A 27,501-nucleotide genomic window follows, 5' to 3' on the forward strand; every position below is an offset into this window, starting at 1 on the left:
TCCCACAGAGACTCGAAGACCTGCCCTTGCATCTCAGGACTTTTACTAACGCCTCTGCAAGGTTCCCGAGAAACACCTCTGCGAGGTCCTCTCAGGGTAACACGCACATCCTGTCCCTGGCTTTCTGAGCGTGTCTGTTCACGTCTGTGGGCTGTGAAAACTCCAGAGCAGCCCAGGAGGGAAGGAGGGAGGCAGGGAGCGTCACCTGCTACATGGAGGGACAGTGAGGCACCAAGGGGTTAAGTGCCCAGGGTCCCGGCAGGAGTTGGTGTGGTAGAGGTGGGGTGAGACCCAGGTCTGTCTGCAGACAAAGCCTCTGCTCTGTGCCTCCCCTCCCTCTCCCCCTCTCAGACACCATCCCCCAGGGGGCAGGGGGGCCGTGGGGGTTGACTGTGGCAGGTGCGGCTTGGTTCCTGGAAGGAAGAGGTCAGCCTCACACCTAACGCCCTGAATGAAGGTCCACTGCCTCCTAGGCCTGGGAGGCCTGCTGGTACACAGCTGCCGGGGTGGGCTGGGCCCTGACCTCCCGACAGAGGAGAGTAACCGCAGGCAGAGCCCAGAGTGGGCCTGCAACAAGGAAACAGGCCTTGTACTCGTCCCATCACCACCTCCCTTGGATCCTGCTTCCCCATCTGAAATGCTGGGCACAGGCTGATGGTCTCTGCGGCCCCTCCATAGCGCTTATGCTCAGACTCTGCAGGCCGGGCAGCCCCGAGCCCAGCCCCGCACCCTCTGCCCCCGAGGGCTGAGGGGGGAGAGACTGAAGAGAGTAGGGGGCAAGAGGCACCTTGTGGGGCCTCCGTGCCCATCACTGTGCTCCCCAGGTTCAGGGGAGGCCTAGGGGTCCGTGTGCCCAGTGAGGCTCGTGCGGCCCTGCGGAGATAGAGACAGAACTTCAACGCCCTCTGTCTCAGTGAGAGCGGGCAGGGGCTGGGCCGTGGGCTGGCCAGCGGTCCTGGAGTCCAGCCCTCCCAGGGTGGGCAGGGGGCCAAGAAGCGGCCTTACACAGGCCACTCCTCCTGTTCTACCTGACACCTGGAAACCACACATGGAGGCAGGGAGGGGCAGGACGGCGGCTCCCAGGCCTCAGTGCCTGGAGGCTGCCCCAGGTGGCGCCACAGCCCTCCAGCAGGGCCTGTTCTGAGGCGCTCAGGCCCCTGGACTTGAGCTGTGTTCTGTGCTTGGGGACCGCCTTACTCCTCCCAGGCCTCGGTTTCCCCAAGAGTACCCGGAGAGGGTGGGTCAGCTGATCTCCAAACCCTCTCCAGCTCTGAGATGACATGGGTCCTGGGGTTGCACACATGTCGCTTGGGTTCACCCACCTTATTCCCCACCCCTCTCACAAGGTGGCCTCCAAGGGGCCACCTAGGTGATCCCCCTCCTCCTCCTCCTCCTCCTCCTCCTCCTCCTCCTCAGAAATCACCCAGGGACAGGACTCCCCTCCCTTGTCCGCTTAAATCTTCCCTGTTCCTCAGAGCCCCACTCTAGGACCCCTCTTCCAGGAAGCCTCCCCGCTCACCCCAGCCCCCGAACTTGGTGCAAGAGAGGTACACAGATAGGCCCCTTCTCGTATCTAACTGCCTGTCCCAACTCGAACGCTCCCCGAGGCAGGGCGACATCTGGGTGCTCCAGACGAGGCGAGGCCGAGAGGCAGGCTTTGCCCATCTCTTGGCACCCTCGCCAGGGCTCGGGAGCCTCCCTGGGCCTCACCTGAAGTGGAGGTTCTTGAATGTGAAGTGGGTTTCTACGATGCCAGTGGTTTTGACCCTGGTTCGGAGGATGTCCTGCTCGGTGGGCTGGTAGTCGGCAGCCCCGATCCGATCCAGGCTGTCCAGGTAGCTGGGGATGGCAACACACAGGGGACCATAGATCAGGTACTGGGCACCGCCCTCCCCGAGAGCCAGTCCTGACTGGGGCTGTGGAATGATGGCTCCACGCCGTCCAGGGCCAGGTGTTGGCGGGGGGGGGGCAGCTGAGAAAGAGAAGCTCACGTCCCCGCCGCACGCGCTCAGAGCCTCTGGCTCAGACCGACGGCTACGCACACGGCTCCAGGCACACTCAGACAAGGCCGAATCTTTAAATGAGACTAACGTGTTTATAATAGTGTTTGTCGTTTCTTCATCTTAAAATAATAATAGGCAACAGTTAGGTTCTAGTCTTTATACGCATCATGTTTCATCCTTAATTTCCTGAGTTAGATGTACTATTTCACAGATTAGAAAACTGAGGTTTTCTAATGAAGGTGAGTGCCTCACCCAGCTGTGAGCCAGGCATTGGGATTCCACCACTTAACGGTTCCCTATGGTGCTTCCCAGAGGCCCTCTGAACCTCCGCCTGCCTCTTCCATGTTCCTTAGGGTTTATCAAGGGGGCCATCGTATCGTCCCATATGGTGCTCCTGGGAGGCTCAGAGGTCACACAGCCAGGCAGGGGTGGGGCCTTGCTGGGACCCAGGTCTTTGGCCTCAGAGCCCCTCCCACACCAACACTTGCTCTGTAGACAGACCAGGCCTCTGCACTTCGCCCGCCCAGGCCACGCACTGGGAAGGGCTTTAGGGGTCGGTATGGGCTAGGTTTGAACCCCAAGCCAGGTTGGGATCCAGGAAACCAGAAAGGGGGGAGCTCGGTCAGGCTGGCAGGAAGATTCAAGGACCCAAAGGGCCAGCCGGGCTACCCATCCCTGTGTGGGGAGAGCCCCACACATAGCCCACGGGAAGCGGCCCTGAGGGCCTGAGTCATGGCATGACGTGGGGTCCCAGGCTGCGCGTGGAGGGGCTGTGCTTTATCGGCACCTGCCCTGGGACCCTCTGGGGGGCTGGCTCCCCAGCTTGTGGATGGCCACAGGGCTGGGAAGGGTAGACGCCTTCACCGAGGAGGGTGTCCCTTGGTAAACCAATAACCCAGGCTGCCTCAAATCCTTGTGAGAGTTCTCCCTAAGGAAATAAAGCCGACGGTGTGTTCCCAGGCTCAGGGAAGGCAAGCTTGAAGCCACACTCTTAGAAAGAGGACACTGCTGGGACTCGAGCGCAGGTCTGCCTGACTCCAAGGCCCGTGCTCTTAAACTGGCCTGCAGGCCTGCTCTCCCCTGTGGAAGGAGAGAGGCAGAGGCAGCAGAGCAGACCTGAAAGCTCTGGCTGCTGCAGAGCCTCCTCTCCAGGCCTGTGGGCATCTGGGCAGTCTCTGATCTCAGCCTGGAGGGCCCCTTCCCGCCCTTCCCAATCCTCCCAAACCCTCTGTGCATGCCCCTCCCCACGCTCCCACTGCCTCTGCTTAGAAGCTGTGTTGGTTTCAAATCGAGCCTCCTCCTCTCGTCTCCAGCTGGAGACCAGGGCTGGGAGCCTCTGGTCTTGGCCCCCATCCCAGCTGGGGAACCTCCTTTAGACAGACAACCTGGCCCTCTGTCTCTCGGTGCTGGCTGAGCCTCACGCAGGGAGGAGGCCATGGCGGGGGTAGGGTGAGCACAGTGGACCGTGCACCTGCTGTGTGTACTGTCTGCCGACTGTCCTGGGTTCCCCGGAGCCTGTGTTCCTGTGTGTGTGTGTGTTCCTGGGGGTGTGTGTGTGTGTGTGAGGTAAATAACAGATGAGTAAGCTGTGCAACATGTCAGGAGGTGATAAGTGCCAGGAGGAAAGAATCAGGCTACCAGTAAGTGGGGAGGCTGGCTGGGGGCGGCGATTTGATATCAGGTGGCTGGGGAAGGCTTGTCGAGCAGGATGACATTCGAGTGCAGACTGAGGAGGTGAGGGGATGAGCCTCTCATGCCGCAGCAGCAGGACCAGGGGGCACAGAGGCCACGACCTCAGTGGAGGAGGAGCCCAGGCTGCAGGCGCTGGACGGGAGGTGGTGGGGAGGCTGAACACGGGGAAGGCGCAGGTAGTGGCGAGACTGGAGGGGTGATGGAGGTGAGGGGGACACAACACGTAGGCCCCTGAGGTCACTGTAAGGACTTGGAATTTCACTCTGGAAGGCTCTGACCAGAAGAGCGTTGGAATGATGGCTCTGCGGCTTAAGGAGAGCAGATGGGGAGGGGGGCAGGAAGACCCGAGAGGAGGGAAGGAGAGGACGCTTTGCCAGCCAGCGCTGACCTTTAGTGGGGACCTCAGTCTGGGAAAAAATAATCCTACCAAACCACAGAACTACGTCTTACAGCTCCTGCTGGGATGTGCTCAGGTTTCTGGGTTTCCAGGACCTGTCTCAGAGCCATCATTCAGAAGGGAAAGGGGAGGGCCAGCCGTGTTCACCCGCCCCCGGCTCATGACACAGAGAGACCTGGGTGCCCTGTCTCCCCGAGAGCCCTGGAGCCTCACCAGTAACATGAGAGGACGGGCCAGCTCCCCAGGGCTGGAAGGGGACATGTGGTGACTGAGGCTCTGGGCCTTGGAGAGACACTCACACAGTCTAGGGTCTGACTGGTGCCCCCCGGAGCTGTGCCAGGCGACAGCCCTACTGGGCCTCTCCTTTCTGTCACAACAAATCTACGTTGAACTGTTTCACATTTTGGGCCTCAGCTCTTGTCAGAAGACGAGATTTAGCAGCTGAAACTACAACAGCAAAGCAACCCTAGACCAGAAAGTATTTAAGGTCCTTCCGAACCTGACTGCCTGTGGGTCCCGCCCTTGCCCGCCTCGGAGTCCCGTCCCAGAGGCGACAGAGAGAGAGAAGGGTGGGTCTCCTCAGCTTAGCTGGGGGGGAGTTGACAAGTACTGACTCAAGTCGTTCATTTCAAGTTATAAAGGTAACCACCAGAAGAACTAAAAATAATCCTGTAAAACTAGCAAAAAACTGGTGGTGGAAGTGGGGAACAGCAAAGGAAGGTCTGACTCCCTCAGCTTTCACAGCTGGAGGTCATTAAATACTATTTATAGTTGGAGGGTCAGGTTTTTCTGGACATCACTGGGACAAGTAAATGGAGATAGTTAACAGCAGGAGGGGAACAGGCCTGGGAAGAGGATTCACTATCAATTTTATACCTTTCTGTATTGTTCTAAAATTTTTTTGCCATGGGTTCAAATTATAATTAGTTAAGTGGTAACAATTTAAGTGGGGGTCACGATTTGATGCCCTGAGGAGACCCTGAGGGTGGTGGGGGGATGGGAAGGGCCTGGACTTGGGCAGAGCAGTGGGCACAGAGGGGGAGACGAAGGGGGGGACTCTCTCCAGGCCTGAATGGCTGTGTGTTGAGGGGGCGACCTGGGTTGAGGTCTGTGACTTGAGTGTACAGAGAGAGGTGTGGACTTGAACCTTTGGGCTCGCACCCCTGGTCCACCAAGGTGTCCTGGGGGCTCATCAGTGGCTGGGGCCTGCGTCGCTGCCACCTGGGACTCACGGGACCCAGGCACCTGCCCCGTGGACAATCTAGGTGTATAGAGATGGGAAGACAAGTCCCTGGTTTGTTAGCTCTCGTCACAGCCAATGGCAATGTCCCAGCATCCACTAGTGAGCGCTGTTTTCTTGGAGTTAGCCTCCGCTACATCGGCACCGTGGAGACCAGCGTTTCTTAATCTTGGCGATACTGACATTTTGGGTCAGGTAATTCTTTGCTATGAAGGACTGTACAGTGTGTCTGTAGGAAGTCAGCAGCATCCCTGGCCTCTACCCCACTAGACATCTGTAGCACCACCCTAGTCAGGACCATCGAAAATGCCTCCAAACATTGCCAATGTCCCCTGGGGGCAAAGTGGCCCCAGATGAGAAGCGCTGGTGAGGAAGCTGAGCAGATCAGTGTCGGAGCACAGGTGTCCTAAGATAGTGGGGTTTAAGCCCAGAGGCTCCCACTGAAAACCTGGACATGAGACTGTAAAAGTGGGTGCGTTTCCTGAAAGCTGGAGTGCAGGGACAATGTCTTCAAAACAGAAGGCGTGTCCCCAACCACCACAGATCATTCCCAGAGGCCTGGAGCCCCCGATCTAGGGGCCAAGGGCATGTAAACTTCCAGACGCCCAGAGTGACAAGGCTGCAGCAGGCAGTCCTGTGATCCCCTGTCACTCCCTCTGCCTTCCCCTCTCCTACCCCTCCAGCCCTCTCTGGCTTTCAGCTGCTTCACCCCCTCTCCTCGCCTGCCCCACCGGGCCCCTCTCTCTCCTCTGTCCTTTTCTTCCCCTTATTAGTTATAACACAGTATTAAAGTGTATGTTTGATTATTTATTTTACTTATCTGATGGGTTACATATTCCTTATTTTTAATTTTAAAGATAGAGGAATGGAAAGGGTATTATTTTCTCAAAAAGAAGACAAAAGGGCACCATGTAAGTTATTTTCTATGTTGCCCTTGATTTGTACTTATGGGGTCAAGGGTTCTCCAGGGGCAAAAACACTGCTACACTGACAATCTTCCTTCTGGAGGGCCAGGCCCCCTCCAGAGCAAGCAGGTGATGGCCCCTGGGCCTCTGGGAGCCCTGTTGTCGGCTTGTGCCCCCCACCTCCCTGGCCTCCTTCTCATCCCGGGGGCAGGAGAAGCCCCTTCTCCTTCCTTCCTGACGCCCGAGGCAGAACACCTCACAGCGGTTCCCACCTCAGCAAGGGCGCCTCCTTGCCCCACTGACCCCAGCCCTTCCACGCCCGCACTGCTGCCCCACTCTCAGCCTCCCGCCTGCCTGGGACACTCACTATTTGGCGGAGTCGTTGAGCTGATACTCCCGGGACCTGTTGAAGCACTCCTGGATCCCTGAGTCGCCCCAGAGTCGCACCATGGCAGAGAGCAGCTCTGGAGAGAAGGGCTCCGTGTCTTCCATTCGACTCACCACATCACACACCATCTTGGCATCGGCCTGTGAGGAGACATGGACGGCGGCTTTGAGGCCTCGGTGGGGACAGAAGCCCCGGCCGGGCACCTGCTAGGGCACCGGGACAAGGGCTCAGCCCTAGGCCTGGTCAGGGAGAGGGGAAGCAACAGAGGGTCCTTTACTCAAGGGCACGGTAATCGTTACTAGACCACTGCTCCACTCTCGAGCCCTTTCAACCCTGCCGCCCTCCAAGTAAGCCAGAGACCCAGGCTCCCCAGCCTGCCGCACGCGGCTCAGGAAGCGAGCGGAGGTGCTGGAAATCTGCAGGTGTCCTTCGCGGTGGGAGAGACACGAAGGAGACAAGGTCAACGCCTGGAAGACTTGTAGCCAACAAAACATTCTGCACCAAGGTACGTGGGGCCAAAGCCTTCTGTGGAGACTTCCGGAATCAAGCTGTCCGGCTAAGTAGCTACTTATGTCTCAGAGCCTGTCTACTGCACAAGGTCAATGGGAAAACGCCGGCACTGTGTCCCCTTCTGCCTGCCGGCCCTGGGAAGGAAGCCACAACTGGCCTGGAGGCCAGCAGGCCATGCCCATGATGCTGGCCCGGACCTAGCTCCCTAGGGACTAGTTGTCCCGAAGACATCAGCCCTCGGATTCCCAAAGTCACCCTCAGCTGACAGGGAGGGCTGCCCACCAGGAGAGCGTGGGTCCCCGTCCGTCTAGGAGATGAGTTTCTTCAGCACCGCAGCCTCCCCTGGGGGCAGCCACCTGCAAAGCTGGCCCTGGGACTGAGGCGTTGGGTGCCTTAGGCAGGCGGTGACTCAGGGATGCAGGCGTGGGTGAGCAGGGTTGGTGCCTCCACCTGGGGCTAAAAACAGGCCTGTGAGTCAGGGCCTATGTGCTGATGCTGCTCCTGTGTGCCTGTGTGACCTCGGGAAATCTCAGCCTGCTTTCCCACCTGTGGGATGACTGTGACAAACCGGGCCAGTTTCCCAGACTTCCTCCTGTGGACCCCTCCTTCCAGGTTCCTGCCTGATCTGTGAGAAGGGAGTCGGGACCTGAGGGATGGGTAGGGCAAGACTTCCTGCTGGGGGAGAGACACCCTCCCACCTAGAGCCGCACTGTGCCTCAGCCAGGCCACTCAAGGCTGTGGTGTAGAAACCACGGGCCTCCACAAAGCCACTTCATGCTCCTCTGTGTGTGGTCTGGAATCTTGGGAATCCCACTCCAGTGGGATGCAGTGCATGGTTTGGGGAAGGCTGGCCTGGCGCTGTCCTCCCAGCTCCATCTCCTCACCGAGGTGTGGCAGAGGCGGGGGTGGGGCAAGGTCCTGTGCTGGCGACACCTCTGTCTGCCCTTCTGTTTCTCTCCCATCTTCCCCAGCTCAGTGCACGCCACAACCATCGGCCCTACTGCTCAGACTCAAAGACTAGGAGTCATCCTTGATCTTGCCACCTCCCTCCCAATGTCCACTTCTCCCCATCTCCTCCTGCACAGCCCTGAGTCCGAGCCACCATCATCTTTCCCTGGCTGCCCTGAGCCCCCTCCCAAGGGTTCTTTGCCTCCCTCTTGCTTCTCTTCAGTCTGTCTGCCACATAGCAGCCAGCAGGAGACCGTAGAGAAAGAACCCACAATTTTTTTAACTGGGCACACTGATATCCGACTTAAAGACTTCTTTTCCTAATTTTGCTTGTGGCAAAGATGTGACCATGTGACCCGTCCTACCCATGGGGAGGTAAGCCAAAGTGTAGTGAGGTCTTTGGAGAAGTCTTTGTAAAGGGAAGATGCACCCTTTTTCTCTCACTTCCTCCTTCCTGAAGCCTGTGATGGCTGGAACTCTAGCAGCCAACTTGGATCATGAAGACAAGGTCTACACCCTAGGGACAGTGGACAGGTGATCTAAAAACAGGTCCTTGACGACTTTTTTTTTTTTACATTGAAATTAAACTTATACCTCATTTAAATCACTATTTTCTAGGTCTCGGATATTCACAGTCAAACCTGATCCTAATGGACACAATAACTCTCCCTGTTTAAACTCTTTCAATAGCTTCCCATTATCCCTAAATTCCAAACTCCTTACCTTGGCCTCCAAAGCCCCTGCCTACTTCTCGGTCCTAACCTCCCACCCTTTCCCCTTTCCTGGGCCTCCAAGCACACAGCCTTTCCTTCTGTTCCCCAGGTAGCCAGGGTCACCTCACCTCAGGGTGCTCCACCGCCCAGATCATCCTTCCCCTGGCTCTTCCCCATCTCAAGTGTCACTGCCTCAGGGAAGCCCTCCTCCACGCCCCAGGCAGAGTCTGCCCCCACGCACACCAACCACTCCAGTCACAGCTGGTGCTGTGTGTGCCTGTTCCTCAGGGCAGGGATAATCTCCTGGCTTTTCACGGCACCCCCACCTCACAACGCTCTGTACATAGCTGTTGGTGCTCAGCAGCATTTGTGAGATGAATGGGTCCTTGGCATTTTACTGTCAGGCACAGCCTCGATTTCTCACTCCACCCTCTCTATCTCCCAACTCCTCTCATCTTGTCCATTTCAACAGCACTGTGTCTCGTTCAACCATGACAGCAGCTCTGCCCGGTAGCCATCCTGTTTAACAGATGGGGAGAGACTGAGGCTCAGAGGTGAGGTAACTTGCTCAAGGTCACACAGCTAGTAAATGGGAGAGCCTGGACCCAAGGTTAACCTCTACTGTGCTCCAGCCAACAGCCCTGGACCTGCATCTCAGACGTGTCCAGCCCAGCCCCCTGATCAAAGGTAGGGGAGATGGGTAAGGAGGAAGGTAGGAAGGGTCAGGCATGGCGGGAGGAAGGGGCCTTGCCGATGCACCCTGGAGGACAGTGGCAGCTGTCTGGCTGGGCCAGCCCTGTGGGGGTCAAGCTTAACAAGCAATTAATAGAGCCAGAGGGGGGCCTTGCCCCTTTGTCTTCCTGCCTTTGGGGCCCTGGGGGATGCGGCTCACACTGGGCCTGACCTTCCTGTCCAGGTCCCCTCCTGGGACGGTGGCGGGGTGGGGGGAGGCATTTTCCAGCACCTTGCCCTCTGCTACAGCCCCCATGGCGCTGCCACCTCTTGCTGGTCAGAGCACGCCCAGCTGTCCCGGCAGCATGAGGCGTGACAAAGCAGACGCATGTACCGGGGCAGACCCACTACGTCTGACCTGTGCAGTGTTACTCAGTGGAGGATGCGGGGGCAGTGACCAGCTTCAAGGTGGCAGCGAACGGCCCATCCCCTCTGATCTGCTCCATCCTTTTCTGCTGGATGGCTGCCCCCTCTACCTATGTGGCTTCCATTCCCTCCTTTTGGGGCACCAGAACCTCTGCTTGCCTGAAGGAAAGCACTCTTTCCCCCGACTCAGTCTGAGCAGTTTGGGTGGGACTTCCTCTGTCCCACGGCTCCAGCGTGGACACAGGGTCTGGCCCTGGCCGGTCCATCCTGCTGGCCTCAGTGAACAGTCTGGGGTGGACAAAGAATCCAAATTTGTCAAATGAGACTAACCCTACCAGCTCCAGGACACCTGTATAAACTATTAGGAGAGAGAGACCCTCAAAGGAAGGGCCCACCTGAGTGTGGAGCCATCACTGAGGCAGAGCTGAGAGAGGGAGGCACGCCGGGTCCCCATAACATGTCAAAACACCTGGGTCCAGCTGTGCCTGCGGCCACACATACCTCTGGCTTTCCAGCTGCCTCAGTCAATCCTCTGACTTGTTCTTAACCTAGTTAAAGACTTGGTTTATTTTTGCACGTGCACCCCGAAGAGTCCTGACAATACACCGCCTGGTGTGCCGAGGCCAATACCAGGCTTACCTCCTCCAGGCAGACCCAACCCGTTACTGCGGCCGACACAGTTCCTCTGGCATCGGACTCCCCTCCCCTCTTCCTGTCATGCCTGGGCACACGTCCATGCCCTGGGCACACGTCCGCGCCCATGTGCTGCACTATGTTTCCTGTGTCGGGGGGCACTAAGATGCCCTGTGGGCACTGGCCACGTATTGGACACTAGAGGCCATCTGGTGGGCTTCTGGAGACAGTCCTGCAAGGAGCTGAGGGAGGCTGTTCACTGACACCGTGCCCGGCAGGGCCCTGCACGGTTGGGCTGAGTGGGTGCAGGACATTCGTCACTGTGTGCTGCTGTCACACACCAGCATGCCTGGCCCCCAGCCACTAAGTGCCTGTAGTGCCCCAATTACTGCCACTGCCACAGACACCTCACAAATGTCTAACATGCCCCTGCGGGGCACCGTTTCCACTGAGGGTCAGTTAGGGAGCCATCTGCCAGCCCGGGGCTAGGGAAGTGGGCCCCGCCTTCTCGCACTGCCCCCAGCGGCAGAGAGCAAGGGAGGGCCGCTCCCTGCACGTGACAGAGAACGTGACCGCTGCCCTTCCTCAGACGCACGGGCCTGGGTGGCTTGGGTCTGGCACTTACAAAGTACCCAGTATGCCCACCCCTCCCCGGCCGCCATTCTCTATGGGCTGGGGCTGCCCGTGCTGTAACGTCCAGTTCCCATGCCACCCCCCGCCAAGACTCACTCCTTTCCCGACAGCACCCTTTGGTCACCCCTGCCTCGGGGCTCCAGTCCTGCTCCATGCGGCTTTCTAGGGGCTCCGGCCACAGGCTCAAGGCACCACCCAGAACTGGGGTCCTGGCTTGAGCAGGGCCTTAACGTCTCTGGGCTCAGCATCCTACCCTGAAAAATGGGGTGACAGTATCATCATTCTCTTCATAGAGCTGTCGTGTGAGCCAACAGAGCACTAGCACAGAGAGGACCTGAGGGGCGGGCCGTGCTGCCGCCCCAGCTCCCCGAGGACCAGAAAGAGAAGAGGAGGCCAATCTGCCTGCCCTCGGGATGCCGAGGGGTGGGGGCGTGGGAAGGGGTGAGACATTTAAGGACATGCTGGGACCCTGCATTTCTGAATGTGAACCACAGGCAAGATGCCATTTTTTGTTGTTTTATTTATTTTTTATACAGCAAGCTCTCATTAGTTATCTATTTTATACATATTAGTGTATACATGTCAATCCCAATCTCCCAGTTCATCCCACAACCACCACCACCCAGTTTTCCCCCCTGGGCGTCCATACGTTTGCCTCTATTTTTGTGTCTGTGTCTCTATTTCTGCCTTGCAAACCGGTTCATCTGTACCATTTTTCTAGGTTCCACACATATGCGTTAATATACGATATTTGTTTTTCTCTTTCTGACTTACTTCACTCCGTAAGATGTGGATGGACCTACAGACTGTCATACAAGATGCCATTCTTCTGGGTTTTGGATCAGGAGGCTCCGGAGATCCTCTCAGGGACACCTGCAGGATTCTTTTCACCATATCAATGATTTAAAATCAGCGTTAACATTTCTTTTCATCAGAGCCAGTGTTACCTTTCTGGTTAAATGACATCTTAACGGTGACATGTAGATGTCCTGAAGCTGCTCTAGAAAGAGGTGAGATACTTTTGGAAAGCCCCGCAACACTAGAGAACCCCACAGAAACCCTACCCATGAGCATCTGGAGAAAGGGGTGGGCAGGGAGAGGAAGCGGCACACGGAGATGGGGGCATCTCCAGCATTTGGTGGGGTGGGGAGCTCAGCACAGGGTGCCTCCCAGAAGTGGGCTGCCCTGGGCCAACGCTGGGGAGCAGGGTGCCCAGGGTGGTGATGGGAGCAGCTGCCCCCGTGAACTGACAGTACACAGGGGTCCCTCACTGTGACATGCAGCCCAGGGCCCCCTGCCACGGGGACATGGACTACTGGGGACTGGCCATGAGTGTGCTTGGGAAGCAGCACCTGAGATCCAGGGGCCTGTCAGTGGGGCTGCCTGCTGGTGTCCAGGGGTGAGGGGTTCTACTTCCAGAAAGCTATCTCTAGTCAGCCAGCTGGTCCTGAGAGCCGGAACCCATACTATGAGGAGGGGTGTGGGCTTCCATGGCCCACAGGCCCCTTCCCGCCTGCCCACTCTGGGCCACAGAGAGCCCCCCTGCACCAGCTTCTCTTGCCCAGTGTCTCCTGGTCACCCTTCTCAGAGACGCAGCAGGTGCCAGCCTGTGCTGTGCCACACCAGGGGTGATGGTGGGATGAGTGGTGACACAGGGAAGCTGGCATTGGCCTGGCTGAGCCACTGGCAATGAATACCACACATCTCTGCGCATACGCCAGGCACTGCAGGGCCTTGCAAGTACTCTGGTGTATTCACCATCTGAAGCTGGGACTGCCAAGTGCATGTTAAACACTTGGGTCTGCAAAACTCTTCCCCTCTCCTCTGAGCAAAGGGGCTTGGAACTAAAGTTTGAGAGAGAGCCTTTTCTCTCTCAAGAGAGGAAACGCAAAGGATATGGTGGGGAAGCGAATAGGAATTTTCAGTCAGGTGACCCAGGTTCAAATCCTGGCTCTGCAGCTTTTTTTTAGCTTTGTGACCTTGGATAGACCACTTAACCTCTCTGAGCCTCTGCTCTCTTATTAGTTCCCACCTCACAGGGTTGTTTGTGCAGATGAAAGAGGCTAAATCGACGTGACACAGCTTTGCAACATAAAGAGCCCCACAAATGCTAGTTACTATAAGCAAAGGTGAGGTCTCTGAGACACAAACAACAAGCTGACATAAAATAAGCCCACTTCGTACAAGATTTCTCAGGTAAGCATGATAATCTTGATAACAATAATCATAGTAATTATAACCGTTTCTGTTTGAAGAGCTGCTTTGGATCTTTCAGAGTTTTCCTCCTTCTCTCATCTTTTAGACCAACTAAAGTGTGACTGTGTGCATGTACACACACACACACACACACACACACACATACACAGACACACACACACACCAGTCCTCTACCTGCCGGGAAGTCTCCATTCTGCCCAGCCCTGCCGCGTGCACTGCGGTAGCCCCAGCTCCCACCAGGGGGCAGGAGTGCACAGGCCAACAGGAGAAAGAGGGCAAGCTGGACAAGCCCAACCCAACAGACCAGGCAGGCCAGGCCCAGTGGGCACAGCTGCCTTGGGAAAGAGACAAACAGACTCCCGATGTTGGAGGCCCAGCCTGAGTACTGCAATGTCAGCAGATGGAGAATGGCAGCGTGCACATTCTGGGCACTTCGTACATGCTACCCAGGGCCCTGCATCTGAGAAAATGCGGCAGTCACATTCTCTCTTGCACGTGCAAGGGAGTGACCCTCCCTTCCCATCTGCCGCTGGGGGAAGTGCGGGAGAGAGGGGCCCCCTCCCTCACCCCTGCTTCCCTGGCCTGGGCTGGCACATGGCTCCCTAACTGTGACTCTCAGTGGAAGTGGTGGTCCCCAGGGTATTTTAGACAGCTATGAGGGTTTTTTGTTAGTGGCAAAACTTGAGGCACTACAGGCACTTAGCAGTTCAGGGCTGGGCATGCTTGGGGCTCTTTCTTCACTTGGACTTAGGAGTACTTCGCAAGGCCTGTGCCTAGAGCACACTGTCAGGCACAGGGTCTCTGGGGGGGAGAGGGGGGCACCTCACAGGCCTACCACTTGCCTTAGCGAAGGGAACCTTCCTGGCTCTCCAGAAAGATGCTACAGCAGAACCAAGCGTTGGGTGCTATTTCTAATCTTGCCTCCTTTCAGCTGTGCCGTCCCTTCTCAAGCCATCCATCCACACATCCCTCACCCCCTATCTAGGGTACCTACCCATCCAACATCAGGCGTCCACCCACCCATTACATCATCACCCATCAGCCACCCTTGTTCATCCATCAACCAACTCACTCCCACAACCACCCGCCCATCCCTGCACCTCCCTTCTATCCTTCCACAGCGTCTGCCCATCCCTTCAGTCTTCATTTGTGCACCCTTTTCATTCCTTTCACTCCTCTTTGATCTATGTAGCCACCCACCCATTCACTCACTTATCCATAGTACACCCACTACTGAGTGGGGTCCCCACCTTAGGAACTTTCACGTTTGCCAGAAAGAGAAATATTTAGGCATAAGGAGAGACTGTCTGCATCTCCCCAGCCCTGAACACATCACGGGACAACTGCCCCCTTGACGTCCCCTCCCTCTGTCCCATGGTCCCATCTTTGTCAGGAGCCTGGGGCCTTGTAAAAGGAAGACTCTCCTAAGACCTCCAGCTGGGTTCAGAGGATTCCTCAGGGATTGATTTGTCCTAAGCCCTTCTGGAAACCTTCTCTGTTTTGAGCCCAGGCTGCCTCCTGAGGAGGGGGGAAAGACTTGGGTTTTCTGAAGAACCTCATTTTCTGAAGGATCACACCCTTTTCCGTCTCAAAACCATTGGATCTTCCAGTTGTTTAGAAGCAGCTTTTCCTTCTGGCTTGCTATGTATCTTCAAGAACTAGGGGGTTGTGGGGATGACTTTGGCCCGGGTTCCAGCGCTCACTGGTTCTAGCGCTCGACACCTAAAAGCTTCCACTCAAAAACCATCTGCCAGACCCTGTAATTGGTGTGGGTCCCACCCCTGGCCCTGGCCCAAGTTAAGCAGAAGGAGCCAGTGCTAGACCAGCGAATGTTTGCTCACCACAGGCTGGCTGAGCCCAGGGCTGGGTGCCGGGGATACGGCAGCCAGCAGGATCTGGAAACTGCCCACCCAAGCCTGCTGTCCAGTGAGGGCGTCAGACACATCAACCAAGCTGTGGAGTCCGGGAAGGCTCCTCCAAGGAGGCAGCCAGTAAGTAAGGGCCACAGCTCAAGGAGAAACTGGTGCGGACGGGGGATGCGAGGGGGGTATGACTGGGAGCAGGCAGTTGTGGGTCAGCTGTGCCCACAAGGCAGGCACAGTCCAGAGACTGCTCTTCCCTCACTGGGGAATTAAAGGGGAAGCCGAGGGCCTTGCCAGGAAGCAGTGGATCCTGGAGGGCATCAGACACCCCTCCAGCTATCAACAGGACCTTTGGACAATGGTGGGCTCAGAGGTCCACACAGCCCACGGACATTAAATGAAGAACAGTACCCAGCCCGCACAGATGGTCCAGGAGCTCTCACACAGACCGAGTGCAGTGCGAACTGTGTACCCCCAACCCAGGGAGAGCGCTGGCAGCAGCCTGGGCCCCACTGTGGGCAGCTCCAGGATGGAGCCTTACGGAGCAGATGCTAACACTCCCTGAGTGTGGGTCTGGGGACATTCTCAGGCCCCCGGCCCTTCTCAGGAGGCATGGCTTTTGGCCTTCTCCCCAGCTGTGCTGTTCATAGGTGAAGCCACTGCGTGTGTCTCCTAAAACCACCCTGGCAGGGGTTTCAGGGCCAGAGGTGGGTAGGGAGACTGTCGGGTATGGGGCGGGAAACGCTGAGGCCAGTGTAGAAGGGGGCGAGCAGGGCCTGCAGAGGAGGCCAGTGCCCCAGCCAGCGATAGCCGGCGAGAGTGCAGAGGGGTGTCCTAGGTGGGTGACTGGCAGAGATGGGGGGTGCAGGACAGCAGCTGTCCTGGGCCCTCTGGGGCAGTGGTGTGTTTATGTCGCCACGGCTTCCGATTGCTTCAGATCCCAAGGATGGAGTGGGGAAGCATGCTTGCCTAAAACCCCAATCAGCAACCCCTCTGGAACAGCCTCGTGTGGTGCCACTTTCTCTTGTTGCCCTTCTCCCCTTGCTGGGTCCAGACCTACCAGTCTATACCTCCTGGGAGGCTCTCCTAGACGGCGCCGGGGAGGACAGCTGAACCACCAGGCAGGCACTATTCAGTCCAAAATAAACTTTAAGATGAAAGGGACAGAAATTTCCAAATCCTCTGCCTCCTTTCCCCTGAGCTCATTGTCCTGAGATGGGAGAAAGAACTAAAATTGGATAGGCTAAATTTCTAAGAAACGAACAACGGCAGAATGAAATTACCCACACAGAGCTCAGTCAAAGGGAAAGAAAAGTGATAATGGACAACCTCTTCTCTTCAGAACACAAAGTGATGGTGGTGAATAGATTAATTAGAGCCGCCTCAGCTGGGAGACATTAGTGACACAATATGGAAGAGAAAAGATGGAAGCTGAAACAGCACGTACATGATGGGAGGCCGGCAGGTTCTGGAGATGACAGGTTTGACTGATGGTGCCTCTCCTTGGGCTTATTCGCTGACACCCCTTCCCTCCTCGTCTCCTCGCTGGAGACATCAGTTCCCGCACCATCCATTAAAGTGACCGGGGGCTTCCCTGGTGGCGCAGTGGTTGAGAGTCCGCCTGCTGATGCAGGGGACACGGGTTCGTGCCCTGGTCCGGGAAGATCCCACATGCCGTGGAGCGGCTGGGCCCATGAGCCATGGCCGCTGAGCCTGCGCGTCCGGAGCCTATGCTCCGCAACGGGAGAGGCCACAACAGTGAGAGGCCCACGTACCGCAAAAAAAAAAAAAAAAAAAAAAAAGTGATTGGATGATGTTTTTGTTTGAAAAGGAGCGTGTCACTTGTTTCTTGGACCTCAGGGACACAGCCTGGGGCAGTGCACCAGGTGTCCACGTTCTGCCTGACTGACCCTGCGACCCTGGGCAAGTCTCATCTGTTTTCGGAGTCTCTGTCCTCAAAGGCACAAGGAAGAGTTTGGCTGGATCAGTGATTCTCAAAGGGTGGCCCACACACCCCTGTGGGTCTCTGAGGGGTCCACAAGATCAAAACTGTTTTCCTAACTCTATAACGATGTTATTGGCTTCTCTGCCTGCACTGATGGTACAAAAGCAACGGGAGACAAAACCGCAGTCCCTTCGCAGGAAGCAGTGGCACCTAACTGTACCAGCTGCCATTCTGTTCTCTGCCACTGTTCAGTCACAATAAAACCAATGCCAGTTCTACTTAAGAATGTCCTTGAGGAAGTGGCCAAAATTATGAATTAAAAGAATCTCTAGGGACCTCCCTGGTGGCGCAGTGGTTAAGAATCCACCCGCCGATGCAGGGGACATGGGTTCAAGCCCGGTCTGGGAAGATCCCACATGCTGCGGAGCAACTAAGCCCATGGGCCACAACTACTGAGCCTGCGCTCTAGAGCCCGCGAGCCACAACTACTGAGCCCTCGTGCCACAACTACTGAAGCCCACACGCCTAGAGCCCGCGCTCCGCAATGAGAAGACCGCACACTGCAACGAAGAGTAGCCCCCGTTTGCTGCAACTAGAGAAAGCCCATGTGCAGCAATGAAGACCCAACGCCAAAAATAAATTTAAAAAATAAATTTATTTTAAAAAAAAAAGAATCTCTACCCTGCACGCACGTCTTTTTCATATTCTGTGTGATAAAACACGAAGTGTGGGGCAAACGCAGATGATGGTTTTCTGGAGGGAAGGCACTTGTAAGACTGCCCTGCCAGCCCAAATGGTCCCTTTTTTTTCACACGACACCACTTTTACTTGAAAGAATGCCTGACAGACAAACAATGGTAATTCAGACTTGGTCTTTGGAAGACATTTTCTAAAAGACCAAGCGAGCCTATCACTTCAAGGAAAGCAACTAACAAATCTGTTACCAATATGAAAACATTCCAACTTTCAAGCAAAAAATCAGAATTCTGGAAATTTGTATTTAACACCATAACTTGACAGCTTCCCAATATCTGAAGACTTTTCTGATAAGATAGATGTTGTTAACAAATGTGAGTTCTTCACATTCTCCACTGAAATACGTCAACATTTGGAAGATGTGCATAACTTTGAACCAGTATTTTCCAAATGATCAAAATGACGTTAAGAATCATGCACAGTTGACCCATTCAAAGTGCAAAGTAGACCAATGGATTTTTAAAAGAAGACTTAGCTGAGAGGACGGTACAGAGGTTTCCCATAAAACCCCTGACCCATGCATGCAGAGCCTCCCCCATTATTGACATCACTCACCAGAATGGTACACCTTATTTATTTTTAAACCAAAGATGAACCTACATTGACACATTATAATCACCTAAAGTCTGTAGCTAACCTTTGGGTTCACTCTTGGTGTAGTACATTCCATGGGTTTAGACAAATGTATAATGACATACATCCATAACTGTGGTATCATACAGAGTATTCTCACTGTCCTAAAAAATCCTCTGTGCTCTGCCTATTCATCCCTCCCTCCCCCAGCCCCTGGCAACCACTGATCTTTTTACTGTCTCCATAGCTTTGCCTTTCCCAGAAGGTCATATATTTGGAATCATACAGTACGTAGCCTTTTAAGATTGGGTTCTTTCACTTAGTGATATGCATTTAAGGTTCCTCCTTGTCTTTTCATGGCTTGATCACTCATTTTTTTTTTTAATGCTGAATAATATTTCACTGTCTGGGTGTTGCCCAGTTTACTTACCCATTGGCCTACTGAAGGACCTTTTGGTTGCTTCTAAGTTTTGACAATTATGAATAAATCTGCTATAAACATCTGTGCGGACATAAGTTTTCACATCTTTTGGGTAAATATGAAGGAGCATGATTGCTGGATTGTACGGTAGGAGTATGTTTAGTTTTGTAAGAAACCACCAAACTCTTCCAAAGTGGCTGGACCATCTGGCATCCTATCAGCAACGCCTGAGAGCTGCTGTTGCTCCACATCCTCACCAGCATCTGGGGTTGTCAGTGTTCCAGGTTTTGGCCATTCTCAAAGGTGTGTACTGGTGTCTCGTTCTAATTTGCATTTCCCTGATGACGTGTGATGTGGAGCATCTTTTCATATGCTTGTTGGCTATCCATGTATCTTCTTTGATGAGGTGTCTGTTAAGGTTTTTGGCCCATCTTAAAATCAGATTGTTTGCTTTCTTACTGTTGAATTTTAAGTGTTCTTTGTATATTTTGGATAACAGTTCTTTACTGAACCTTTCTTTTGCAAATATTGTGTCCGAGTCCAAGGCTGGTCTTCTTATTCTCTTGAGAGTGTCTTTCACATAACAGTTTTTAATTTTTATGAAGCCCAGTTTATCAATTCTTTCTTTCATGGACTGTGCCTTTGGTGTTGTATCTAAAGAGTCATGGTCACAACCAAGGCCATCTAGATTGCCTCCTAAATCATCTTCTAGGAGTTTTATACGTTCACACTTTACATTAGGTCTGTGATCCACTTTGAGTTAACTTTTGTGAAAAGTATAAGGTCTGTGTCCAGATTCACGTTTTTGCATGTGGATGTCCAGCTGTTCCCATACTGTTTGTTGAAGAGACCAATGGATTCTAACGTAACAGAGTAGGAAATGGTCACTGATATAGTTTCAGATTCTACCCTTTAAGAAACTACTGCTTGGGGGCTTCCCTGGTGGCGCAGTGGTTGAGAGTCCGCCTGCCGATGCAGGGGACACGGGTTCGTGCCCCGGTCCGGGAAGATTCCACATGCCGTGGAGCTGCTAGGCCCGTGAGCCTAGCCTGCTGAGCCTGCGTGTCCGGAGCCTGTGCTCCGCAACGGGAGAGGCCACAACAGTGAGAGGCCCGCAAAACGCAAAAACAAAAAAAAACAACAAAAAAAACGAAACATAAACTACTGCTTGGGACTTCCCTGGTGGCGAAGTGGTTAATCCACCAGCCAATGCAGGGGACATGGGTTTAAGCCCTGGTCCGGGGTCTGGGAATATGCCACATGCTGCGGAGCAACTAAGCCCGTGCGCCACAACTACTGAGCCCATGTACCACAACTACTGAAGCCCTAGGGCCCGTGCTCCACAACAAGAGAAGCCACTGCAATGAGAAGCCTGTGCACCGCAACGAAGAGTAGCCCCCGCTCACCGCAACTAGAGAAAAGCCCGCGCGCAGCAACAAAGACCCAACGCAGCCAAAACTAACTAAATAAAATAATTTTAGTGAATTTCAAAGAAGGACTATTTGAAAAGGCTGGTAAAATACTCCCTTTTCTACCATGTGTTTGTGTGGGGCCAAATGTGATTCAGACTCTCCGACCTAACAACACATCACAATGAACTAAACACAGATGCATGTGTGAGAAACGCACTTGTCTTCCATTAAGCCCGACATTAAAGAGATGTGTAAAAATGTGAGACAACAATATTCTGCTTACTGAAGTATTTTTAGACAATATATTGAGATTAATTTTCATAAAAATGTTATTTGTATTAATATGTAATGGGTTTATTATAGTTACTTTTAAATGAATAAATACTGAAAAAATTTGTCTTATTTTTAATTTCTAATGCAATAAAGATTGATAGCTATAACCTACATAAACAAAATGTTTACTGGGGTCCTCAGTAATTTTTTAAAAATTACAATGTGTAGTGTAAAGGTGTTCTCAAGCCAAAAAGTTTGAAAACCACTAGACCAGATCATTCTTTCCCAAACATTAACCCTTGAACACCTTCTAACTTCTGCCCAAGTTCTGTTCCACCTGATACCCATCACTTTTCTTAGACACATCTTTGTACTAACGAACTTCATATCTTTATGGTAAACGGAAACCCTGCATGAAGTGATTTAAATAGAAGACACCCAGCAGAATAACTACAAGGAAAGCTCAACACTAATGTGAAATTCTAGCAGGACCCTGCTCCCTATCTCCCTTTGTTAGCAAGGGGGACCATGCAGACGGAGGCCCCCAGCCGCACACGTTGAGGGCCAGCTGATGAGGTGGAACTGACTCACACCAGACCTTCTCATGGGCTGAGAGGCGGGGCTTTGAGCTACAGACAAGACGTCTCAGGTAGAAAATCAGGAATTATGAGTTTTTGCCAAAGGCTAGTAGTGGTGGAAGACTGCCAGGGTTGGGGTTGAGGAGGGACCTCTAGGGTCAGGGGCCAGGGTAGGCCGAGCCAACCAGCCCAGAGGACCAGCAAGCGTAGGGCTGCGGCCTCCCTGGGGTCTCCTGTGAGCCTAGGAGCTGATGACTTAGTCACAAAGACACACAGAGACACACAGATACACACAGAGAGACACACCTGCTCAGAACTCTGGTGGTCAAGGAGTCCTAAGAGATAATAGCAGTAGCTTATATTTAGTGAGAGCTTCCCAATGGCTTTATTTCATTTAACGTTCACCAGTATTATCGTTTTCCCCCCTTCTATAATTGGAGAAACCACAGCTCAGACGGGTTACGAGACCAGCCCAAGCTCACTCAGCTGGCGGCGGGGGCAGACTGGGATGTGCGCCCCAGCTGCCTGCCTCCAGGGCACACGCTCTGTCAGCACCACGCAGCATTGCTTCCCCTGGTTGCTGGATGACCACCCCCGGGCAGCGCCGGGCCCAGAGCCCTGGTCTTTTGACGTCTCTGTGAGGGTAGGGTCTGGAGAGCCGGCACACTCCCTTGCTGCCATCGCCTGCTCTGCTTGGTCCCGCTGCTAAGGGGCTGGAGCTCCCCAGGGGCCCGCTGGTGCCCATCCTGGGGACCAGTGTCAGCATGCTGATGCTGCAGTATTTACAGTGAGGCAGGTGGGATGGCGAAAGGTGTAAAAAACAAGGGTGACGGATACGCGGGTTAACCAGAAAACAGGTGAGGCAGAGTGGCACCTGCCGCTGTGCACCAGCTGGGCCAGGCGGAGGTCCCAGCGGGCCGCCCTGGCAGACAGGAGGGGGAAGGCACAGTGGGGCCAGGCTGGCTGCCAACTCCCTGGACTCCCAGCACCTGGCCACAAGAGGAGCGCGGGGCTGGGGGAGGCTCGGGGCTGAGCGAAGCCTCCAGGGGCCTGTCTCTCATGTGATGTTGGCAGGGACGGGGCTGCAGCAGCCTGGGGGCTGCCACCTGAGCAGCTTTCTCTGAGGCCTGGGATCAGGGCGCATGGTCTCCCCTCTCCACTTAGCCCCAGCCATTCTCATCTCCCCGACATTGACACTGGGTGATCTCAGGTACCACGGACACGGGGTGGAACAAGTCTGTACAGACCTGGGCGTGGGACGGTGGTCAACTGCCCCACCGGGCGGCATCCCAGGCCTCAGCTCGGCCCTATGCTGAGGAAGAGCTGCAGGTGGCACATGGTGCCACCTGGGCTCAGGTTCCCCTCTCTCTCTCTCTCTCTCTCTCTCTCTGTCTCTCTCCCCTCTCAGCCCTTTCCATGCCCTGCTCCCCTAGCCCTGGCCAGGGTAGAGGCCAGTCCACATAGCATCTTCATTGGGGTTAGAAAAAGGGAGTTTTTCCTCAGGCCACATGGCTCGGTGAGAGGAAGGTGGGCTGCATTTCAGCCCTCTCGTGGCCCCTGGGTTCGGGATTCTCCTGCAGGCTACAACCTGCCACGTAACTGAGCTGCAGTCCGTGGAGTGTGAGTGTGCAGTGCGCTGCTCTTGGACCAAGGCTCTTCAGGTGTAGGTGTGCTCCCCGCCCCCTGAATGTAGAGGATGACAAAGTCCGTAAGACAGAAGATCCAATGTCATGAGTCACCATGTGGAGGAGAGCCACACACCCACCCAGAGCACCTGCCTAGACTATTAGCTGAGCAAGAAATAACCTGTTGCATTTGAACCATGAAACCCTTGGGGTATATTTTTTGTAGCAGCTGGTGGTACCCTGATCGATACAACCTGTTAGTGTTCTTCCTCTTCTGGTTTTTGTTCCCTATGTGACATCTGGCCTCTGTTTAGCCCTAGGTTATGGAGTATCTGGGACTGTTCCTCTTCTATTGCTTCACTGAGCAATACGCTGCCCTCTCCAGAAGACTGTAAGCTGGTGAAGTTTTCCGGAGTATCAGAGAATCTGGGCCTCCCCCTCCGCTCCCGTCTACCCTCCTGGAAAAAGGAGAAAGTTGTGCCCTGAAGCAGTGTTTCTCAAGCCTCAGTCACACACCGACCACTGGCATAATTTTGTTCCATAGGACAATGCATGGCACATAATAGAAGCTTGATAAATGATGGTAAATTTTTGTTGTGTTTCTATACCATCTACTATAATTTACTTAATATCTTTCTTTAGACTTTTATCCACTTAAAACTTATTGTACAAGAAAGTAAATTTAGTATCACTAACAAAAATATCTGCAAAACGATATTTGATATGCTAGTTTTAATTTTTTTCTAAAATGCATTAAAATGAATTAGTAGCTACTGAGATAAACATCAACATGTTTGTCCATCATGCTAGCTCAAACCTGCCCACTCCCTCAACTGGGAAGCGCCGTCCCACGATGCGCAGCATGAGACAGGTACACGGCTAGTGCGTCCCGGGACGCAGAACAGAAGGAGTACGCCCAGGAGTGGTGAGGCTGGTTCTGGGCCCTGGGCAGGGAGGCTGGAAACAACCTGCTTCACACTTACAGTTCTGCACGGCCCTGACCCTCCTCTCACCATCAGGGCCTCTGCTGCAGGTTCTGTGAAGCCTGGAGGACCACCCTGATTTACTGGACATGTACACTGCTTGCTGGTGGGCAGCATAGGACAGGGGGCAGGCCATGGGCTCCAGTTTTCACCAGCTGCAGACCTCCTATTTCCTTCTCTGTCCTTGCCTCCCTCCGTGGTTCTCTGGTTTTGGCTTCCAGAGGGAATGAGCTCACTGTCGGTTCCAGCTCCCAAGGAGCACGTGGCATTCTCATGGGAAAGGAGGGGCATCTGTGCCTTCCTTGCCTTGGGTAGGGGGATGGCAATGGCGAGTCTGCCCAACTCGCCCCATCTCCCCACTGTCAACAGCCAACTCGAGGGCTCACCTTTGTTAAGAGACAATTGCCCCAAGTTGCCTGGATGCAGATGCAGGAGATCCAGGGGCTCTGGCCTGTTAAGGAGCTTTGTTGTCATGACTTCTGGTCTCCTAGCTGCCAAAGTCCTCTTGGAAGGGAGCGGGAAGGTAAGTGCCCAACCCCCAGCCCAGCAGGGAGGACAGAAGGAAGGAGGGAGGGACCCGCCCTGCTCACCTGTCCCCAGCAGCCCTGCGGCTGAGTGGGCACTTGCCCTCCAGTGAGGTGGCCGGTCCTCTCGGCCTGCCTGTGGGGAGGCCAGAACAACCTAGTCCTGGGGGCCACTGAATCCAAACCTAGGACTGCCCCCCCTCAGGCCTACTGGACCACCCCCCAGCCACCAGATGAACTTCAGCCAAATCCTGAAAGGAAAGTCACTGTGCCCTGCATCCCACGTCAGGCTTGACCTGCTGAAAAGGCGGGGATGGAGGTCTGGTCCCACTCCATTTCTGTTGACTCTTCATCCTCGCCCCACCGCACCCCCATCCACTCCTTCTCTCCTCACCTTCTCTCTGCACTCATGCTCTGGCCTCCTCAAACTAAGCCCCTCCTCTGCCCCTGTTCCCCCTCAAGCCACTGTCCTCCTCTTCCTCCTTTTGTCCTGTTACCTCCGTCCCCACTCCCGCCAGGGGTCTCAGTGCCCTCTCCATCTCCGGCCTGCCCTCTGCTCACCTGTCTTCTCTCCAGGCTCTGGGCCCCATGGGTGCTGCTTCCTGGACAGTGAGCTCCTCTGTCTCCCTTGTGGGCCCCATTCCTCCACCAGACTTTTAAGTTCCTCAGTCCTCAAAACCCTTCTTGCTTTCTCAAGCCACCTTCTTGGTGGGTGGGATGTCACCAGATCCTCCTCTGTACAGGCTCTCTGGGTAGTGACCCCGGGTTCCCTGGCTCCTCCACTCAACTCAGCACGTTCCCGGTCAGTCCCACCCTCCCCCCGCCCCTGGTTTCCCATCCCACAGTCTCCGTCACCGCCTTCCTTCCCATCTCAGTCTCAAGATTTCTGCCATACCAGCAAATGACCGTTGCTATTTTCTTAATTTTTAAAAACGACATTAAATAAACTCATTAAAAAAAAATCAGCTTATCTAGGACTTCCCTGGTGGTGCAGTGGTTAAGAATCCGCCTGCCAATGCAGGGGGCACGGCTTCGAGCCCTGGTCCAGGTAGATCCCACATGCTGCAGAGCAACTAAGCTCGTGCGCCACAACTACTGAGCCTGAGCTCTAGAGCCTCAACTGCTGAGCCCGCGTGCCGCAACTACTGAAGCCCGCACGCCCTAGGGCCCGCACTCCGCAACAAGAGAAGCCACTGTAATGAGAAGCCCGTGCACCACAACGAAGAGTAGCCCCTGTTCGCTGCAACTAAAGAAAAGCCGCACGTAGCAACAGAGAGCCGATGCAGTCAAAAAAAAAAAAAAAAATCAGCTTATCCTATAAAAGAGTTGTAGTACATATATACAATGGAATATTACTCAGCCACAAAAAAGAATGAAATAATGCCGTCTGCAGCAATGGATGGACCTAGAGATTATCATACCAAGTGAAGTAAGTCAGACAGAGAGAAACAAATATATGATATCACTTACATGTGGAATCTAAAATATGACACAAATGAACTTATTTACGAAACAGAAACAGACTCACAGACATAGAAAACAAACTTATGGTTACCAAAGGGGGATGGTGGGGGAGGGAAAAATTAGGAGTTTGGGATGAAAATATCACACTACTATACATAAAATAGATAACCAACAAGGACCTACTGTATAGTACATGGAACTATACTCAATACCTTGTTAAAAACCTATAATGGAAGAGAATATAGAAAAAGAATATATACATTTATATGTATATATATATACATGTATAACTGACTCACTCTGCTGTACACCTGAAACTAACACAACATTGTAAATCAACTATATTTCAATAAAATTAAAGGGGCTTCCCTGGTGGTGCAGTGGTTGAGAATCCGCCTGCCAATGCAGAGGACACGGGTTCGATCCCTGGTCCAGGAAGATTCCACATGCCGTGGAGCAATTATGCCCGTGTGCCACAACTACTGAACCTGTGCTCTAGAGCCCACAAGCCACAACTACTGAACCCACGCGCCTAGAGCCCGTGCTCCACAACGAGAGAAGCCACCACAATGAGAAGCCCGCGCACCGCAACAAAGAGTGACCCCCGCTCGCCGCAACTAGAGAAAGCCCGCGCACAGCAACGAAGACCCAACACAGCCAAAGATAAGTTAAAAAAAAAAAAAATCATCTTATCCTAAACAATAATATCAGTGAAATCAGAGGTCGGTGTGCTAATTTTTCTAATATACACTAAAATACACAAAACTACTCAAACAGAAGATACTGGTCCATGTGAACTGCCAGGTCAACTTGTGTGACCCCAGGAGCGCCTGAACCACTCTGGGGACACGCTGCCTTTCCAAAGGCAACTCTGTTTCCCATCACACAAACTAGAGACCCCAAGGCCAACTCCATTCTCTTCTTCTGTCCCTGCAGCCAACTGATTCCCAAGAACTGACATTTGCCCACAGAAAGGTCTGACTCCCCTGCAAGGCCACCCCTGCCTCTCCTGCATGGGTGACAGCAGGGGTCCGACCAGTCTCCCAGCCTCCAGGCTCTCTCCCTTTAAGTAGGCTACTGCCGAGAGAGCATTTAATCACCCCCGCAAAACCCCACTACGCTGGAACCAAGGCCTCGTCACCTGCCCGCTACCTGCTAGAAGTTCTTCCAGGCCCTCGCTAGTCAGCCACCCCGCCATGCAGCCTGCCTCCCTGCGAAGACCCTGGAGAAAGACCTTCACTGAGAGAGTGAGATGGAGACCAGAGGGAGGGAGGGAGACAGAGACCTCGGTGGCTGATCAGGAGCCAGGTGGGTCGGGGAGAGTCCAGTGGAGCAAGAGACAGAGTCCACGTAAGATTTATGGAAAACGCAAGGATTTGGCCTCCAAAGATATGGGCATGTCATTTCAACGGTTTGTGGCTTAGCTTCCTCAGCTCTAAGCGGTGGTGCTCTTCGCGCCATGTTCCCCTCCCAGGGTTTCTGTGAGAACCCGGGGTCTCTGAACTGTGAAATGCTTCAATCATGGCGTGCATGCGTGTGCGTGAGTGTGCCTGAGCGTGGGTGCATACGTGCAGATCAGTGTTAGCAGTCTGAGTTGTCCTAACGATAATAGTAAGTCTGCCTAGTTGAGCCACCTTTGTGAGATAACTTGGGGTGGACAAAAGCAGGCAGGATACGCAGGAGCCCCTGAGGGCAGCTGGCACTGCAC

The 27,501-nt window shown here is 54.1% G+C and overlaps 1 protein-coding gene across 2 annotated transcripts in view; it reads right to left on the minus strand.

The window, feature by feature from the left end:
- GNAO1 (G protein subunit alpha o1) overlaps positions 1-27,501 on the minus strand; it is a 166,919-nt gene that overhangs the window by 18,708 nt on the left and 120,710 nt on the right. For both annotated transcript variants that reach the window (XM_060131671.1, XM_060131670.1), the window contains exons 4-5: positions 6,605-6,765; positions 1,711-1,839 (exon numbers count right to left, since the gene is read on the minus strand). In XM_060131671.1, the coding sequence (XP_059987654.1) occupies positions 1,711-1,839; positions 6,605-6,765 (290 nt within the window). The remainder of the gene's footprint in view (positions 1-1,710; positions 1,840-6,604; positions 6,766-27,501) is intronic.

The sequence above is a fragment of the Lagenorhynchus albirostris genome, chromosome 19 (assembly GCF_949774975.1).
Source record: "Lagenorhynchus albirostris chromosome 19, mLagAlb1.1, whole genome shotgun sequence".
NCBI classification, from domain to species: Eukaryota; Metazoa; Chordata; class Mammalia; order Artiodactyla; family Delphinidae; genus Lagenorhynchus; species Lagenorhynchus albirostris.